General features: G+C 36.5%; 2 protein-coding genes across 3 annotated transcripts; one reads left to right on the forward strand and one right to left on the reverse strand.

Moving 5' to 3' along the window:
* The first annotated feature begins 1983 nt into the window (after nucleotides 1-1983).
* gucy2f (guanylate cyclase 2F, retinal) lies at nucleotides 1984-11897 on the forward strand. Its single transcript, XM_043258359.1, has 19 exons — nucleotides 1984-2233; nucleotides 3111-3904; nucleotides 4248-4549; nucleotides 4637-4991; nucleotides 5650-5734; nucleotides 5895-5991; nucleotides 6075-6203; nucleotides 6284-6364; nucleotides 6455-6631; nucleotides 6726-6882; nucleotides 6967-7116; nucleotides 7412-7560; nucleotides 8212-8375; nucleotides 8500-8692; nucleotides 8769-8943; nucleotides 9062-9160; nucleotides 9248-9342; nucleotides 9967-10052; nucleotides 10679-11897. The coding sequence occupies exons 2-19, from the start codon at nucleotides 3160-3162 to the stop codon at nucleotides 10761-10763; spliced, it is 3324 nt and encodes a 1107-aa protein (XP_043114294.1). The 5' UTR covers nucleotides 1984-2233; nucleotides 3111-3159; the 3' UTR covers nucleotides 10764-11897.
* A 2108-nt stretch (nucleotides 11898-14005) lies between these two features.
* On the reverse strand, nucleotides 14006-18069 carry serpinh1b (serpin peptidase inhibitor, clade H (heat shock protein 47), member 1b). Of its 2 annotated transcripts, XM_043259484.1 has the most exons (6): nucleotides 17922-18066; nucleotides 17258-17305; nucleotides 16120-16733; nucleotides 15320-15418; nucleotides 14999-15231; nucleotides 14006-14909 (listed from the first exon to the last, which is right to left on the reverse strand). In XM_043259484.1, exons 3-6 carry the CDS (start codon nucleotides 16700-16702, stop codon nucleotides 14607-14609), a joined length of 1218 nt encoding a protein of 405 aa, XP_043115419.1. In that variant the 5' UTR covers nucleotides 16703-16733; nucleotides 17258-17305; nucleotides 17922-18066; the 3' UTR covers nucleotides 14006-14606. The 2 variants fall into 2 exon arrangements, with proteins under 2 accessions (XP_043115419.1, XP_043115418.1); XM_043259483.1 differs by lacking the exon at nucleotides 17258-17305 and having other exon boundaries at nucleotides 17922-18069.
* Nucleotides 18070-19224: the final 1155 nt, after the last annotated feature.

The raw sequence follows: 19224 nt of genomic DNA on the forward strand, positions 1-19224 counted from the left end.
CATTTTAGTTACATTCAAGTGTATTATTCCTTGTAACACAAATATTAGGAATTATATTAAGTGCATTTACAGCAGTGGCTAGCCAATGATATCCAGAAATACCGTTTCAAACCCTGTGAATGTTGAAAACGCTTGGCTTGTTTAGTTTAGAAACGGTTCTTGAGTGCTAAAGAGTGCTGTAATGTTACCTGTAAGTGCTTTGGATGCTGTTTGCTGAGTTTGCATCCTCTGTTTCTGGTTGTAGGGCAGAGGTGTCAAGGTGTAACATTTAAGAAGCTCAGAGGCTTATTGGATATGGGTCAGCACATCTCTCTCGCCCTCCTCCCGCTCTCTCACCTCACACCAGAAAATCTGTACAGTAACCCGAAGGCAGCCGTACACGGGCCTGCACCCATGCCCAGCTGCATTAAGCTCCTCAAGCACATCAGAAATCCCAAAAGTCACGCGATCCATCAGAAAGTCGAGACTTACGCAACCATTTCAAGTTTTGATAAGAAGCAACTGTGATGCGATAAAAATGTAAAACTTTGAGAACAGGAAAAAATGTGTATCATTACCTGGGTTTGTATTTCTCTGTAAACCATAAACACTGTGGTAATAGTCCAAATGAGCTCAGAGAGACCTCAGATGAGTTCTCAAAACACAAGGTTTAACTGACGCAGGCAAATGTAGGAGAACCCTAGGGATCCTCCAAGGGAGTGCCCTTTGTTAACTTTAATTATTCCCAACGCACCTTGTGCAAATTCAATTGAAGTGGGTCGATCACAGCTACACCAAACAAATGCTTAATTACACTGCATAGGGTCTCCATGGCGAGGTGGAAGTAAGCTGAGACCTTGCTCGACCTCATGATGGAAAACAAAGCATAAATATTTTTCAATCAAAAGAAATTTTGGTATTTTTGTGGCTTTTTGTGTATATATATATATATATATATATATATATATATATATATATATATATATATATATATATATATATATATAAAGTGTGTGTGTGTGTTTTATTCTTTTATACAAATAAAATGTGTTCATAGTAATTTCTGTCTCTATATATGTATTTATTTAATCTTTAAAAACATGTTTGGAAATGTATTTGACTGATTTGCAATTTTAAATAAATAATTAAATAAATAAACACAAACAATCCAGAGATCTCAATAACACAAAGTGTGCATTTGTTATAAATATATATAAATATATAAATATATTATTTGTTCTGGACAAAAAAGAGCTCTAAGTTACCCATAAAATCAAATTAGGTAATTATTTAGTTTTTTTATGGAAAGTTTTGTTTGCACCTTTTCAAAAATCCAAACCAACAACAGCAATAATAGGAGTTTAAGTGATTTACACTGAATCTAGAATATAAAATAAAATATAAATTTAAATTAAATTAAATAAATTCCTGAAATGTTGAAAATGAACGACCATATGGAATTATATAACTGGTTCACTGCATTTAATCATTCTTCATAGAGAGCTTTTCCTAATGTGCGTTTTTCGCTTGTGACTCACGCATTAAATTATTTTAGATTTCCTTCGTTTGTCTAAAAATGAACTAGCTGCTTTCATGCCTAGCTCAGTCAGTAAAGGTGGGTCTGAAGCGTTAACGTATGTTTGCAATCCTCTTATTTTGTCCCTGACCAAGTATGGATTACATTCATCCGCGGGTCACTTTCAAAGGACTTTCATTGAATAGAGAAACATCTAGGCCTTTCCAGTGGATATATTTAAATCGCAAATCGCTTATTTGATTTGATTTGACTATAATGACGCATTTAATTGTTTTCCAGCTCGTCGAGGATTTCAGAAACTGCGATGTGAAGGAAATAAGGTAAAAATGTAACTAATATTGACAACACTATCGAATAGCCGCGCTGCAATATTCATAACAGTGAAGCTGGAAAATGTTACTGAACGTTAGGCGTGAATTGTGAAGGTGCAAAAGGGCACCTGGATTGATGACTGCAGGTATTAAGTAGCTCTCCAGGGTGCTGAAGTTGAATCTCTCAACGCCACTGACGAGCCTCATCAAACCCTTGTTTGTGAGCTGAGATCTGCTCAACGTTTGTTTATGCCCACGGCGCGACTGATGCTGGAAAACCGTCGGGAAAGATGACCGCCTAACCATATGAAGGATATAAATCCACGTTATCAAAGAAAACACTGAAGGAGAGAGGTACGACTTTGTGGAGATGTTTTAACGCACCAAGAGGCCCATATAAATAATGGTAAGTTCAGTTTCTCAGTTGCATTGTATGTGGCAATGTGTTTGTTCACTGGCATAAATATAAGTGGGGAAAAAATATTTATTCTGTTATTTGTTTAATTGTAGTGCATCAAAAATGTTAGTGAAACAATTTCACAAATAATAAAAAAAATAACAAGGGACAAACTGAATTAAACCTGAAGTTTAAATGTAGAAAGACCGAAGTATTCTTTTCTTGTAAAATCACTCTAATAACGTTTTGGTCACACTTTATGTTAGGTGGCCTTATGCACTTACAGTGTACTTGTGGTCATACTGTATTGCAAAATACTTTTGCTGCTATTGAGGTGGGATACGGGTAAGGTTTAGGGACAGGCTTGGTCTTTTGGGTAGGAGGTGTAAGGGCTGGGTCAACAGTGTAATTATAAATGTAATTACAGAAGTTAATTACAGCTGCAACTGCAGGAAGGTATTTTTAAAAATATAAGTACAATGTAAAAGCATGTATGTACACAATGAGTGCATTATACAGAATTGTTAATTTAAATGTAAGTATAGTAGTAATATAAAACGGAACCAACTTTTTTATTTAATATGATAATAGCCTACTGTTAATACTGAAATGTTTAAAATAGTAGAAAATATTATAAATAAATAAATATTCATATAATTTCTACATCCACCTCCATTCTAATTTTTTTTTTAAATAATCATATAGTTGAGTTTCAACTGTAATTAAATTAAATGAACTGCAGATTGTCAATTTCGAACGACTTTGATCAGCTTTGGTGAAATAAAATGATACAGCCTGCCTGTGTGTATAACAGATTATTGAATAATTGGCCTTGAAATCTGATCAACAAGTGCCATGACTTCAATCTAATCTGCTGTTTCTTCAGGTGTCTCTTTGTAACATCCATCTCTCATAACGGCTTCTAACGGAGGACAATGCAACATATTCACCTCCCACTCGGAGGTGCTTTATGGGAGTTCTCCAGTTACCCCTGCTGCCCCGTCCTCTGGAGCAGACACAGCCTCTCCACGCTCCCATTTTACAGCATTACACTATGGATTATTCTAGGCGTTTTGACGTTTCCATGCTGTGTCCAATGCCTGATTTTCAAAGTAGGTGTCCTGGGGCCTTGGAACTGTGACCCTTATTACGCCAAATCACTTCCTGCCATTGCGTCCAGACTGGCTGTTGGCCGCATAAACGAGGATTTTAGTTTAGACCTGGGCTGTACGATGGACTTCGTCATCCTTCAGGAGGCTTGCGAGACGTCCAAAGCCTTGACCTCATTTGTACAATATGAGAACACTGTTGATGCGTTTATAGGTCCTACAAATCCAGGATACTGCAATGCTGCAGCTCTCATGGGCAAGAATTGGGACAAGTCTGTATTTTCATGGGCGTGCATTAATTATGAGTTAGACCGGGTCCAGGGCTACCCAACATTTGCTCGAACTTTACTGTCCCCGACACGGGTGCTCTTCAGTGTGCTTAGGTTTTTCAGCTTGGCTAACATAGCCATCGTGTCTTCTAATGAGGATATATGGATAGACACAGCTACCAATTTGGCTAGTGCTCTCAGAAACCAGGGGCTTCCTGTCGGCATCGTTGTGTCCATGGGGAATAATGACACCGTGCTGGAGAACACGTTGCTGAGCATACAAAACGCAGGGGAGATAAAAGGTAAAGTGTTTTGGACACACACATTTGCAGTTCTTTTATGTTTAGAGGCATTTAGAGATTTATTTTTTTTTCCAATAAATAGTAAAAGTAAATATTTCTCTGTATTTTTAAGGCAAAAGGTGTCCTATATATTATAAACAATTGTTTTAAACCTACAATTATTATTATGATTTTTTTAAAATATATTTATGTGAAGCTTTATAAAATTGTAAAAGACGTTTGTCCGATTCATTCAACTGTCACACAAATATTAATAAAAATTAAGCTACACATTTTATGTTTAGGCACAAAGCATTCAATTATGATTCAAACACAAATGAATTTATTTTCCCATGTGTTTCAGTCATCATTATGTGCATGCACTCAGCGCTCATTGGAGGAGAGCAGCAAACGTCGTTCCTGATGAAGGCCTATGACATGGGACTGACGAAGGGTCAGTACGTGTTTATACCATACGACACTCTCCTGTACAGCCTGCCCTACACCAACACCACCTACTTCCCGCTGCAAAACAACACCAAACTGCGCAAAGCCTACGACGCTGTGCTTACCATCACCATCGAGTCAGACCCGATGTCGTTCAACGAAGCGTACAACATGGCCAAACGATTCGGAGAGCTGATGGTGTCACAGGAGCCAGAGCAGGTGTGCACGGTGCACTTTGAAACATTTGTGAGTCTTATCTGTACACGTGCATGAAACATCGCATTAAAACGTTCTGATACATTTCAGGTCTCTCCGCTCTTTGGTACAATCTACAACAGTTTGTACCTCCTTGCCAAGTCCATGCACAACGCTAGAAGAGCTGGAAAGTGGTTATCTGGGTCCAACCTGGCCTCCTTCACCAGTAACATTTCATTTTCTGGGTTCAGCCAGAACATCCGGACGGACGCGCAAGGGAACGGGCAGAGCGACTACGTGATCTTAGACACTGATGGCTGGGGGTCTGAACTGTATCGCTGTTTTTTTGTGAACCTTACGTTAGATAAGGTGCTGTTCGCTGGCACGTACATTCATTTCCCTGCAGGTTCACCTCCACCTTCAGACTCCAACTGCTGGTTTGACCCCAGTGGCATCTGCACAGGAGGTACAACAAACTCACACAAAATCACACTTAATGACAGACAGATACTTGACATTTAATGTGTAATTTGTCAGTTTAAAAGTTATTATTATTATTATTATTATTATTATTATTATTATTATTATTATTATTATTATATTATTATTATAAATTTAAATAATTAAAACACATTATTTGGTATGTTGTATTCAATATTTTTAATAATTAAAAATAATAATAATAATAATAATAATAATAATAATAATAATAATAATAATAAATAATAATTTTAATATTAGAAATTATTATTATTCTTGTAAGAACTATTTGAAAGAAAATATCAGTTTTTTTTAGAAACTTTGCCTCGCTCTCACTATATATATATATATATATATATATATATATATATATATATATATATATATATATATATTATGTTCAGTATTATGTTGCAACCAATTTTTTTATTAAATTAAACAGTAATATTTTATTTTTAATCATGGTATAAAATATGATATTGCTGTTTTCAATATAATCATTGTCACTGTGGATGATGAATGTATTGTTTATTATAAGCCAAATAATCTTTTTAATTAATGCACTTTTTCATCATATCATTTTAGTCATAATAAGTAACTTAAATGCTATGCATTTCTGACCAATTTACTCTTATGTGTTATAGGTGTGGAAATAATATATGTCATCATAGCATTTGTGATTGTCCTCATTATGGTTCTTGGTTCTATTGGGCTAACTCTATTCATAAGGTAATATTGCTGGTTTTCATAAGATCCTTTGATATATATATATATATATATATATATATATATATATATATATATATATATATATATATATATATATATATATATATATATATATATAATTTATTTTTTCATTTCATTTGATCTTGTCTGATCTCTGCAGGAGGCGAATCCAACAAATCCAGCTGATCAAAGGGCCCAACAGAATCCTGCTTACGCTTGAGGACCTAACCTTCATCAACCCTCAGCTGAGCAAGAGGGTATGCATCGTCCTATGCCAACTGCTTTCTATAAAGCCCTTTTCAAAAAAATTAACACATTCTATGTATCTCTTTTGTCACAGAAAATCACCCTTGAGGATCTTAGCGACTCTAAAAGTTACATTGAGGAGAAGAGCACAGGCGAACGTTCCCGGTCTGTGAACAGCATGGCAACAGCAACTCATGAGACTTCAAACGTGGCTGTATATGAGGTGACTTTATTCATCATTTCTTATTGAACACACCATGTTTTTTTAATGTGACACAACTAAAATAATTTTGATCTTTGCAGGGCGACTGGGTGTGGCTAAAAAAATTTAAAGAGGGACATTTCAAGGAGGTTAAACAAAGCACCACTAAGATCTTCACCAAGGTATTGGCTCAAAACACAAAATTTTAATCAAATAGTTTGGTATGAGCTTGTTCCTTGAGCGACACTTTCTATCATCTTTATAATTCCCAGATGAAGGACCTACGGAATGAAAATGTCAATCCATTTTTGGGGTTCTTCACCGATTGTGAGATGTTTGCTATTGTGACTGAACACTGTTCTCGGGGGAGTCTACACGATCTCCTTCGCAATGAAGATGTCAAACTGGACTGGATGTTTAAATCTTCTTTAGTGCTGGATCTTATCAAGGTACTTTTGAACGTTATAATGGATATTAATGTGAAAATGTGATCATTTCCAAATGCATTTACAAAGTCTTTGCTTCCTGGTACCCATCCAATAGGGCATGAAATATCTTCACCACAGGGAATTTCCTCACGGGCGCCTGAAGTCTCATAATTGTGTAGTAGATGGACGTTTTGTCCTAAAGATCACTGATTATGGATACAATGAGATTCTTGAGACCCAGAAAGCTCCAAAGGAGACCCCACCTCCAGAGGGTATGGGTGTTTACTTTTTAAATCTCACTTTTACTCCAAAAAATGTTAAACAAATATGTGATTAAGCAATTTTTTGTCTCTCAGATCTATTCTGGACAGCCCCCGAACTTCTCAGAGACCCCGAAAGTCAACGGAAAGGAACTTACAAAGGAGATGTGTATAGTTTTTCGATTATACTTCAAGAAGTGGTGGTCAGAGGAGCGCCGTACTGCATGCTCGGCTTGTCTCCTGAAGGTTGGTTATAAAGAAAATTCTGATTGGATGTTAATGTTTGCATCGTTCATCAGCTGGAAAAAAATTTGTTCTGGAAGGTGCGCTTAGAATAACAGAAGATATTGTTCGCTGAATGTAGAGGCTAGTATCATTATCTTTATAGTTAATGTTATTGTTCTTGGTGTAAACAGTATTAGTTTGAAGAACCAGTTTTAAAGAGGTAACCCGGTTGTTACAGCAGTAACTGGACAGGTATTATCAGTAAATCCTGGCATCTCTTTATTATCAACAGCATGTTTATTTATTGTATTCACAGAGATAATGAGGAAGGTGAAGAAACCTCCGCCTATGTGCAGGCCCACCGTCGCTCCAGATCAAGCTCCACTGGAATGCATCCAGTTAATGAAGCAGTGCTGGAGTGAACAGCCAGATAGAAGGCCTCCTTTTGATCAGATCTTTGATCAGGTGAGTTTAGAGTATATATCGTAATTGATGTTTCAGCATCAACTTTGTGAGGTATATTATTAACTATATAGATTAAGTTTTAATAGTTAAAAGTTTTATTCAGCAAGACTGCACGAAACTGATTAAAAGTGACAATAAATACAAAATATTTCTGATTTTTTAAATAAACTGTGTCCTTTTTTATTTTGTATTCATCAAAGAATACAGAAAAGTAATGTTGTGGTTTCCACAAAAGTATTGGTAATAATAAGAAATAGCTGAACACCAAATCAGTATATTAAAATGATTTCTGAAGGATCATGTGACACTGAAGACTTGAATAATGGCTGCTAAAAATTCAGCTTTGCCATTGCGTGAATAAAATACACTTAAAATATACTATGTTTATATTAAAATAGTTTATTAATAGTTAAAATGTTTTACAATAGTACTGATGAACTGTAATCTTGTAATCAAATAAATAATAGAGTTAGCCCAATAGAACCAAGAACCATAATGAGGACAATCACAAATGCTATGATGACATATATTATTTACACACCTATAACACACAAGAATAAATAAATGAAATATATAAGTTTAAAAGACAACTAAATAGTGATTTTTTTTTCTTATATTAATTTTTAATGGTTCCTTATTTTCTGTTTTCAGTTCAAGCTCATCAACAAGGGCAAAAAGACCAATATTATTGACTCCATGTTGCGTATGCTGGAGCAGTACTCCTCTAACCTGGAGGACCTGATCAGGGAAAGAACAGAAGAGCTGGAGGTGGAGAAACAGAGGACAGAGAAGCTTCTGGCTGAGATGCTTCCTCCGTAAGTAAACATCTTCATACAACAACACACCCTTTCAAATACTTCATTTAATTTTCTCCAGTAAGGCATGTTCCTGGATCAACATCCATATTAAATTAAGCTTCATGTCATTTTTCATTCACAGTTCCGTGGCAGAAGCTCTAAAAACCGGTGCCTCCGTGGAGCCTGAGTACTTTGATCAAGTCACCATCTACTTCAGTGACATTGTAGGCTTCACCACCATCTCGTCCCTTAGTGACCCAATCGAGGTTGTAGACCTGCTCAATGACCTTTACTCCCTATTTGATGCCGTGCTTGGCAGCCACGATGTCTACAAGGTACGTTTGGAAGCCTGAGAGACCCGAACAGCAATCGATTTCCACGAAAGGCCAATTAACTCTACACTTATCACAGGTTGAAACCATAGGAGATGCCTACATGGTGGCCTCTGGGCTGCCGAAGAGGAACGGCAACAAGCATGCAGCCGAGATCGCCAACATGTCCCTGAACATTCTCAGCTCCGTTGGCTCCTTCAAGATGCGGCACATGCCAGAAGTTCCGGTCAGAATACGGATCGGCATTCACTCAGGTGAGCTCTCAATCTCCAGCTGTTTTCATCAGTGGATGAAAAACGCTCTTGTGACGCTCATGTAATCTTTTGATATCCCTTCTCGTCTCTCATTCTATCATGTTTCTTCTCTATCTAGGGCCGTGTGTTGCTGGAGTCGTGGGTCTAACTATGCCTAGATACTGCCTTTTTGGAGACACAGTCAACACCGCCTCTCGTATGGAATCTACAGGGTTGCGTATGTTCCATTCAGATATTTTTGTGTTATACTAACCCATGATGTACTATAATGAGAAGATACCTCAATAAACCTTGTTTTGTTTAGCTTACAGAATTCATGTGAACATTAGCACAGTGAACATTCTCCGCTCACTAAACGATGGCTACGAAATAGAAGTCAGAGGAAAGACTGAGCTTAAGGTACTAACGCAAACACGTTGCTTTAAGAATCATACTAAATAATAACTAATAGCCATTCAAATACATGTGGTCAGTCGATCATAGATACAAACTTCTCACCTTTCTGGGAAAATTCACATTATGGAGATCAAAACAGATCACCTATTGTGTAGATCCAGTGAGAAAGTGAGAACATTAACATTAAATCATTATCATTTAATTTTACTTGCTATGCTACTTCAGTACAGTATACATATGTATGCATGTCTTTGTCACCTTATTCACTCATGATGCGTTTGCATGCCTGGTTAATACTTTTATTCGGCAAGAATGCATTAACTTGATCAAAAGACATTAAAGACATTTAGAATGTAAAGAATTTCTCTTTTAAATAAGTCATAATTTTTTTATTCAGCACCAAATGAGTATATTAGAATGATTTTAAAATATATTAAATGGTAAACAATGATTTAAAATAGGAAAAAAAACATTTAAAAACATTTTGATCAAATAAGCGCAGCTTTAGTGAGCATGAAAGACTTCTTTCAAGAACATGAAAAAATCTTACTAACCCCCAAATCTTTGCAGAGCCTTAATGTGGACATTTTTAATTTGTATTTGTGTTTATGTATTTTTTGTTTTTAGGGGAAAGGCATAGAAGAAACATACTGGCTTGTTGGAAAATCAAATTTTACAAAGCCTTTGCCAAAACCACCAGAGATCAAACCAGGGTAAGATTTTTTTAGAAAAGATTCTGCTGTTTATTTTAAACAAATATATATATTTGTAGGTATTTATAAATACAATTGTAAACATATATATATATATATATATATATATATATATATATATATATATATATATATATATATATATATATATATATATATATATATAAAATTTTACTGCAGGACTTTCCAAATAAATTGTACTTTTAGATTAATTTGTGATTTAGATTAATTCACTTATGAATGTACTTATGAATGGGATACTATTTACGGATTGCTGGATAATTGGATTTATGCATCAGGGAAGACAACCATGGTTTGAGACCTGAGGACATTGAGGCTTACAGGAGAAGGAAAGCTGAGAAAAAGGCATGAACCCATAGACATTTGCAAGGAGGTAGTACCTTGCATGCTGTGCTGTATTTGCCATTTGGTTAGGGTGTTTTCTGGTGGGTTTGTGCTGTGATGGTGGTTATTGTGGTGTCAAACGTCCGGCTTATCCAATTATTTGTGCAAGTTGTGCAATTGTGCAGTTTTTGTTAAAGCATTACTTAACAAGGTCCAAACGATCTACATCTGGCCTGTCATCATCACTGATAACTAATACTAAATTATTTCTCATCTTTTAGAGATAACTGGCAAGAAATGATGACGGAGGAGATCAAGTCAATATTTCGCAAGGCCAAGAGACAAGTGGACAAGCCCAAAATCTGAGAAGCCCAAGGATGTTAAAACTGACCAAGAAGGAAAGATACACGACAAGTTGCATTGGAGAGAAACAAAGGACAACACAAGCATGTGTGTTTCACTGCAGCTTACAAAGACTACTTTAATAGGATTGGTTGTCGTCTGTCTAATCCGACTCTGCCCAGCGCAGCAGAAACAACAGCGCTAATGAAATGGCCACTGAAGAACAAGTAGTCAGTGAAAGTGTATTTCTTTCCCAATGTCTAACACAGTCACACTTGCTCTGTTCTGGTCACAGAGCAGCTCAGTGTGCGTCTCGTACCAAAGGCGAATTCACATTTGAGTTTTTTTCACAGATGTTTCGCATTTTGTGTTCTCACATATTTGCTACTCATGGTGGGGCTTTAATTGATTTTCTTTGATCTTCTCTAACCAAAAAAACTATGTAGTGACATAATCAGATTTGGCAAGGCTTAGTGGACATCTGCTACAAAGACCAAATGGGATATTTTAGCAATGTTTATGCAAAAGCCAAATCGACTGAAGTTGGTTGATAGCAAGCGATTGCAAATGTAAGGCTGCTGTATGTTGTCTTTGGACTCATGAAATATGACTGTGTTTATGCTGAGTAAGATGCTTAAGAGAAATTACAAAATGGAATGGAATAATTCTGTGAATTCTGATCATTTATGCAAAGATATTTATTTATACTATGCAGAATATTTATTAGTTGTATCTTGCAATACATTTAGAAAACAGGGCAAAACTGATACTGCTTTTAAATTACATATAAAATCTGACTAATTGGTTTAATAAAAGGTCCTATCTCTCTCTCAAGAAGATCACGTGCTTGTACTGGATATAAAATGAAATGTTTAAGATGCTGTGCAGTTTAAGTTGTATTAAACATGTAGGCTGGGTTTGTCTGAGTGGGACTGTCTGCCTTACATAAGCTTTTAAAATGATAACTTGCGTTTTCTTTAAATCAAACCTGTCGGGTACAGCCTGAGTGGCATTTTTATTTATAATTTTTCTGACTGATCTCATTTTCTGAGAGTAAAGGCCGGTCAGATTTCAACAGGCCTCTTTGTAATTGTTCAGTTTTGCACTTTCAGCATTTTTAATTGTCTGTAAAACATGTATATAAGTACTGTACAATATTACGCTATAATTGTTAATATTTCATGAGCAATTGTATTGATAAGGATAGCGGTAGGACAAGTTCAATTGCATGCTAGCAAAAGACAATGTTGTTCTGATGCTCAATAACATAGTTGAACAAGTCATTTGTTTTTCAATGCGTTTTTGTTTGGTCTTTCATAATAGGCTATAATGAAAGCTGAGTAACAGCCTCAGTAAACAATAATTTCCATCATTTCAAAACACACAGGTCATTTGTAGGGGCGGACGTAGCCCTAAAATGCTTTTCATATACGAACGGTTGATGTTTACGGTGTTTATTACCACGACAACTGGTCCAAATTTAACGTGCTTCTTATGTATCTTGCTTATAGCAGATGAAAAATGAAGCATTTGAAGTGCCCGCCGCGCGAGCGCGAGGTCTCTCTTTCCTGCCTCGCTTTCAGTCGAAACAGATACGCTGCTTCTCTACTTTTACATGCAAGCATTGCCGAAATACCAGCACAGCTATTGTCTTTATCTTACCTGTGACCTATTTAATTTTATCAGATTATTGTGCTCGATTATAAATAAAGAGTAACATCTTGGAAGGTAGAGCTGGTTATGTAGCCTAGTCTAGGTCGAGTTTCAGATTCATCTCGTTGTCCAACAACAGAAACAGTAAAATATATAAATGAAAACCGTTTTATTGAGAATTTAGCTGCATCAAAATCCAGTGTAAGGGCACATAGAGTAATAATGTAATTACAAACAAATGTAATAATAAATAATAAATGTATCTTTTGCATGTTCAGAACAAGCGACCTTTCCCTACCGTGCGAAAATGTAGCCTAGGGTTTGTGTCAGTAAATATACTACGTAATATTTTATACTTCTGACTCATCCATTTTCTTAAAAAAATAGTTGAGGTTGTATCTCATAGGAAAATCAGTGGCTATTTCGTAGTCTACAACTAAATAATAGTATCTGCTAAATTAATACCGTTGCGCAGCTGCGATCATCACAACAAAAAAGGAAACACAAAAGTATGTGTTTAACGTTTTGTTTTGCAACACAAAGTACTTTAAAAGGTACGTACGTTACTAAAAATTGCTAAATGAGGGCTACAACTTGCAAGTACTCTACAGTATTTTTGGCGACGCCAATTAGCAACGTGTTAGCTTTAAGCTGCAACGGCTAATTTTTTTATTTTATTCTCACTGTTAAAGTAAAAAAAAAGTAAATACAGCTAAGTAAGAAGGTGTTGTGACATAAATGACGATATGTGTGCAGTGTGCATTCGCCTGCATTATCTTAAATATGTCGAAAGGTTTTTGGTTTGTTCTTTATTCTCAGTCATTTCAATATGTTCAATCGCATTCTGACAGGCAACAAACCTGTGATTGAGAACCGGAAGTCTTTTTGCAGTTTTGTTGCTTACCACAAGATGGCCCTGTTATAAAGGTTTTGTTCTGTGGATCACCTCGAAGCAATGATACCGTACATTTAGTAGCCTATCTTCAATCATAAAACCAGTTGCTTTCATTTTGTGAATATTACGCATATTACATTAAGTCGGCTAGGTTACCCTGACAAGGTTTAAAGGTTGGTTGAACTAGCCTCTTCCGACTGCCCATCTCCCCCTGCAAGCCCTTGACTCCAGTCACTAATCCTTCTTTTGTATATGTGCACTCATTGACTCATTCAGCCTAAGGATGGATCTCCTAGCGTGAAAGGAAATAGCTACTTTCTCACGTCAAATCTCCTCTTTGTAGTTTAGAAGTTTATGGGACCATAGAGACAGCAGGGTGTCTATGAAATCCCTCTCACCGTCACTTAACATGTGAGACAACACCTTATTCCCTCGGTGGAATAAACACATAGCTAAAGCTTCACATTCCTATCCACAAAGGGTTTACACAACAAACCAGGCGGAATGACTGGGATTAAACTGTTAGGAACAACAGAGCAGTGACAATGCTCTGTGCTCTTATCTGTCGTTATTAGTTAAAGTCATTCGGAATAGTATGATTTTTATTTATTTGTTTTACGTGTTATTTTTAGACTGCATTTTTATGGATTATTTATTTTATGTTTGCATGTGTTTTATGGCTTTATTAATTCGCTTGAATAAAATTCAGGACTACGTATTTTCAAAAATTTCAGTTTATTGGAAAAAAAAAAACATACAACAGAATGAAACGAAGTGGAAAAAATCATCACACTTTCTCAAAAGATGGTAAAGATATATTTAAACACAACATCTAAGAAACTGAAGACAGGCATCAGTGCAGGAGCCATGAATGTTGGATGGATGTGAAATCATAGAAACCTACATACTGTGCTTGAGAAACACGTGAATAGGCCTACCTTTTCCCTTTAAACATTAAAGATAAGGCAAACCATCCACAGATGTCACAAACTCATAAAGAGATGTTCTACAAGCACAATCTTAAATACCACAGCTTAACATCAATGGCACTATACGCTTAATGTAAGCATAGTGTCTGATTGAATAATGCACATGAACGACTTGATGTCAAATCTCTGGTTGCATTTGTAGGGTTCTAATTCTTCACCTATAGGATTACATTGCTCCTGATGTTTATAACCAGTCTGCTTAAAAATATTTTTTTAAGGTTCACTGAGATCGTTCATACACAGATAATCCACTGAAATGGCCACATGAGGTAACAGTCAAATCATTAATAGCAGTAATACCAACAGCAGAAAATTCACGTAATCTAAAAGTTACAATTCATCTCTCATTTTGTCACCCTTAGGCCGAACAAGTCTGCCAATAAAAAGAATGGAGTTGGTCTTGTTGTCTTTCACGAGGAAAATGAAGGGATGGTCGGCGTAGAAGAGCTTGGGGTTCCTGATCTTCTCACTACCATAAATGCTGGTGTCAAATGGGTTTCCCTCTGTGTCCCACTCCAAGGCAGAGGCATGGAAGACATTGGCGAGGTAAAGATCTTTCTTGCCAGAAATGTTGGACAGGTCTGCCTTAGACTTGTCCACAGCTTCAGTGAGACCAAGTTCTGCAAGATGTTTCTGCAAATCAAGAAAAAACCGCATCATATATCATGCAAAAAAATATTAGGTTATACAACTACTATATAGCAAAAATCTGCTATATTTACCTGAAGGTCGTGGCTGACGTCCATGCTAACTTTAGGCAGAGAGATGGCGACCGCTCTCTCCTCTAGCTTACTGACCCAGGTGTCCAGCTGCTGGCGAGTGAGCAGCTTCTCAAGCCTTTCCAGAGACTCCACATGGTAGGGCATGATCAAAATCATGCTGGACTTCTTATGTGCCAAGGGCATGCTGACCACAAACAGCTTGTTCTGCGTGTCTTCATAAAAGCCATAGATACCTGTAAAAGGCAAAGTTAAATTATGTTAAGTCCACTTGCAGGTATAGATTTACTAATAAGAGACTTCAAAACAAGCTACTGGTTTTACCTGTGCGATGCATCATTGGAACAGAGATCGTGTGAGAGCGGGAAACCAGGAAACCGCGGTTATCAACCATCTTGTGGTGGAACATCTCATCCCAGTGGGCTGTGGAACACAAATAAGTCATTAAAATTAATAATTAGATTGTGTCATAGATAATGTAAATTAACACTACATAACACTACCAAATAATAGTATAATAATTGTAAGTATTAATTGCAAATATGTATCAAAAGTAACTAGCAATACTGACTTAAAAAAAAGAGGAAAAATACAGAATATAACAATTGACGGCAAGTTCTAAATCTATAATTACATATGATTCTATGATTAGTATTTAAGTATAATTTGTTAGAGACATTCCAGGAACTGTGAAATTAATACCCATCATAGCTAAACATTTACTTAAAAAAACAAGACATGAAAAGTAGAGCCTACCAAGATAAATTATTAAATAGAATTGAACAATGAGTTAAAAGAGCACAACTCAGTTTTTTATTTTTTTTTTCAAATAATGCTTTTTATTATATTATGTTTTTATTGTGTTAGTTAGCTGTATCTCCGAGTTATTTTTTAACCTAAAATAAATAAAAATAACTGCAGTTCATATAGAGAATCCTTTTTACTATTGAAGTAAATTCTCATCTATATAAAAAGGCAGGACATTGTGATTGTGTAAATAATTTAATAAAATGTAATCATTTATAGAAACATTCTTGGAACTATTAAAGTACATATTAATTGGTGGTTCGTCCAGGGTGAATAATTAAATGCAATTTATATAACGCCTTCATTTTAATACTTACGTTTAAAGAACATGGCGTTGGCGATCATAGCCCCATCTGTGTTTTTCACATCCTTGGTAATTTCTGGCAGCTTTCCGTCAGTTGACTTGGCAGCCCACTCATTGATGGAGTTAATGGCGCTTCTCTTATCACGGAAGTTGATCTTCAAGTGTTCGTAGTTGTAGTGCTTCTTGCTGTTCTTGACAAAGTCATCAGAAAAGCTGACAGAGCTGGGGCCATACAGCCTGTTGCTGATCTTCCACGTGACGTTGCGGGCCTGGGGGTCGCTCACCTCAGTCAGAAGCTCGGACAGGCCTGTGTGCAGATGGTCATCTTTCAGGGTGTCAGCCTTCAGAAAACTCTTCACCTGGGACGCTGTGGAGGATTTGCCCCCAATGGCAACCATTCCCAGAGAGGAGGCCACCACCACAGGAGAAATGAGGATGTTGTCCAGATCCTTTTCTTTGGCGATATTGTGGTAGAGATTGAAGGCCAGGTTAGCGCTGGTGTCTGCCATGGAGGTTACATGGGGACTCAGCTTTTTGTCCTCACTGGATGCGGCCACAGCCAAAAGGCACAGAGCAATGAGGTTGGACACCAACATGCTTGCTGTAATTTTGGGTAGCAATGGGAGCCTAGAAGAGAAAAGAGGCAAATTGTGTGTGCAAATTGACCAGTGTTTCAGTAATGCTAATTTTAAGTTTTTCTATGTGTCTGTTTTAGGAACAAAAGGCTGCATAGTGAATTGTTTGATCAGTTTGAAACCCGTTTGTATTTTGATTTAGTTACCTTTTTTATATGTATGCACCCAAAATAGTTAAAATAGTCACAGTCATAAAGCCTGTAGGCCATGTTTTCTGTTTTCTAGGTCAAACCTGTCAAACCAAAGCGATGGCAGTGACTAATCAGACAGGAATCCACTGCTTTACGTGAGTCTGCTCTGAAATGTGCCAAATCACTTTAAAATAAACTGCAAAAGCTTTACTGCATATAAAACAGATTTCATGTTAAAAGTGCGATTTAAAACTTATGTTATGTGTCCCTATCCACTAACAACCTCAGCTTATGCAAGTCAGCATGGTTATTCATTCACTTATTATGTTTGTGTTTTTTATCCATTTCTTCTTTGCATGTTGCTTTTTCTTATCATCTTGGATACCTTGATACGTTTTCATATTCATAGTTGTCAACGATTTCGATTTTCACTCTGAAAGACAAGAGGTGCATTTGGGTAATCTACACAAAAATATCTTTGTATACAATTGATAATGTGCTAAAAAGCTCTCTTTGAACTCCTTGCTTCTTTTAAGCATAGGTTTATTTTGAAGCAAAAGTCTGGCACTACTTTATGCACACAGAGAAAGAAAGACACGTAGACTCTTCATATCGGCTAGAAGATCTTTCGACGAGTCAGAACTTCCACGGTAGACCCACATCTGAATTCCAGAGGTAGCACTGATTAAGTGATAGCATAATACCACTCCTGATTGGAAAGTGTTAACCTCTCTTTTGTAAATATAGTGTAAATATGCATGATTGAACATCCTAAGACAGTCCAACGCATCTAAACTCACCTTTAAATGTTTTAGTAGTTTTTTTGATTAAAGTAGTCTTTCCCAAGTCTTTGGGAAAAAGTAAACACCATAACCCTTTACTTGATTTTGGATTGCATTGCCTGCAATTGCATATTTAAAAATGCAAATTGACTGAAAAACAGAAAAGAAGAGTATTCTCTGACCCTGTGTGCAATAGCCATTTTATCATGCAAGCAAAATAAATAAATAATTTAAAGCCATTCCAAATTAATATTTGGAAATAATTACCTTGGAAAGCTGTTTGAAAATGCTCCTCTTCTTTTCTCAGATGTTCTTCGCTTCTTTTCTCGGATGTGTTCCTCTTCTTTTCTCAGATGTTCTCTTCTTCTTTTCCCAGTTGCCGCTTTGCTGCAGAGGGTTTGAAGCAGAGGCCTTTATACTCCACGAAAGAAACTTCTAGAATCTGGAGCGGGTCTATTCAAATGAGGATGTTTGGATTTCCTAGGAAAGCTGGGAGAGCCCTCCCTCCGGATCCGATGACCGCAAGATTCAGCTTCTGCAAGGTCCTAAAGCCTTCTGAAATCTGCAAAGAATTAGTTCATCTCTGCCAACCAGTGTAATCTTCAATTAATCTACAAATCGTAAATATAATATTGTATATGTTGGCCTGTATTTGTAATGGAAGATGATAATATTTTGTCCCGTTTTATATTATATCACTGAACACATATTTGCTCTGCTGTGTTAGCAGTGTTTTGCGGAACAAAACAAATTTAATGCTAGAATATAACTTATGAACCGTTATAACTGTTTCACATGAATGAGGATATATGAAGTAACCATTATAACTCCAAAAAGTTTTCTGTCTTTGTCAACATTCCTTCTAGATTGTTCTGTCGGGGGATGTAGAGGCATTCTCCCCAAGCTCACATCCTCCCCCAACACTGCCACGTCAAAGCCTGAATTCTTTTTCAGACTGTGGGTGTGGCGCAGGAATGGCCATATTTCAAAGTAACTTTTACTTATTATAGCATTTTTCTGTTATATAAAGTTGTGGTGATAAACATTTTGCACATTTTGTTTTTGTTAAGCCTATTGGTCTGAGCTCTTTCGCATGTGCACCTCTTTATGTAACCTTTTCTGTCCCCTGCAGTAATGAAACTTTCTTTCTTTCTTTCGATGCATCCACTGTGCATCAAATGAGCTCCACAACACGCATTAAAAAATAAAAAAGGTCCGATTTTTATTAGGTAAGTTTCTAAAGGTCTTATAAGCACGCGCTTTGCATGAATCACCTGTGTGTGGTATGCGTTGTCCAAACATGTGGCTCTGCTGCAAATGGCAGTCTGTTGTTTACCGCAGAGCCTCTTTAAACATCTCAGTTCTCTCAAGACCTCAGTCTTGCATGTGGCAGATGTCTTACTTGCTTTGTACTCAAATGTTGGTTGTGTTTAAAAAAACATGTTTTAAGAACGTATCCTTATATGTTCGTTGCACTTCAGAAAATCTGTACAAAGCAGTCACTGATTTATGAGCTGAGCCGTGCCAGACATGCATGATGTAAGATGTGAGCAGAGTTACTTCTTAAACT

The sequence above is a fragment of the Puntigrus tetrazona genome, chromosome 15 (assembly GCF_018831695.1).
Source record: "Puntigrus tetrazona isolate hp1 chromosome 15, ASM1883169v1, whole genome shotgun sequence".
NCBI classification, from domain to species: Eukaryota; Metazoa; Chordata; class Actinopteri; order Cypriniformes; family Cyprinidae; genus Puntigrus; species Puntigrus tetrazona.

Excerpts from the sequence above, each read along its gene's own strand:
- gucy2f (XM_043258359.1), top strand. The coding sequence starts at position 3,160 with ATGCAACATATTCACCTCCCACTCGGAGGTGCTTTATGGGAGTTCTCC. Across the intron at positions 6,632-6,725 it reads TAGTGCTGGATCTTATCAAG|GGCATGAAATATCTTCACCA; the intron begins GTACTTTTGAAC and ends CCCATCCAATAG. Across the intron at positions 10,053-10,678 it reads CCACCAGAGATCAAACCAGG|AGATAACTGGCAAGAAATGA; the intron begins GTAAGATTTTTT and ends CTCATCTTTTAG.
- serpinh1b (XM_043259483.1), bottom strand. The coding sequence starts at position 16,702 with ATGTTGGTGTCCAACCTCATTGCTCTGTGCCTTTTGGCTGTGGCCGCA. Across the intron at positions 15,419-16,119 it reads CAACGCCATGTTCTTTAAAC|CCCACTGGGATGAGATGTTC; the intron begins GTAAGTATTAAA and ends TGTGTTCCACAG. Across the intron at positions 14,910-14,998 it reads ACGTCAGCCACGACCTTCAG|AAACATCTTGCAGAACTTGG; the intron begins GTAAATATAGCA and ends CTTGATTTGCAG.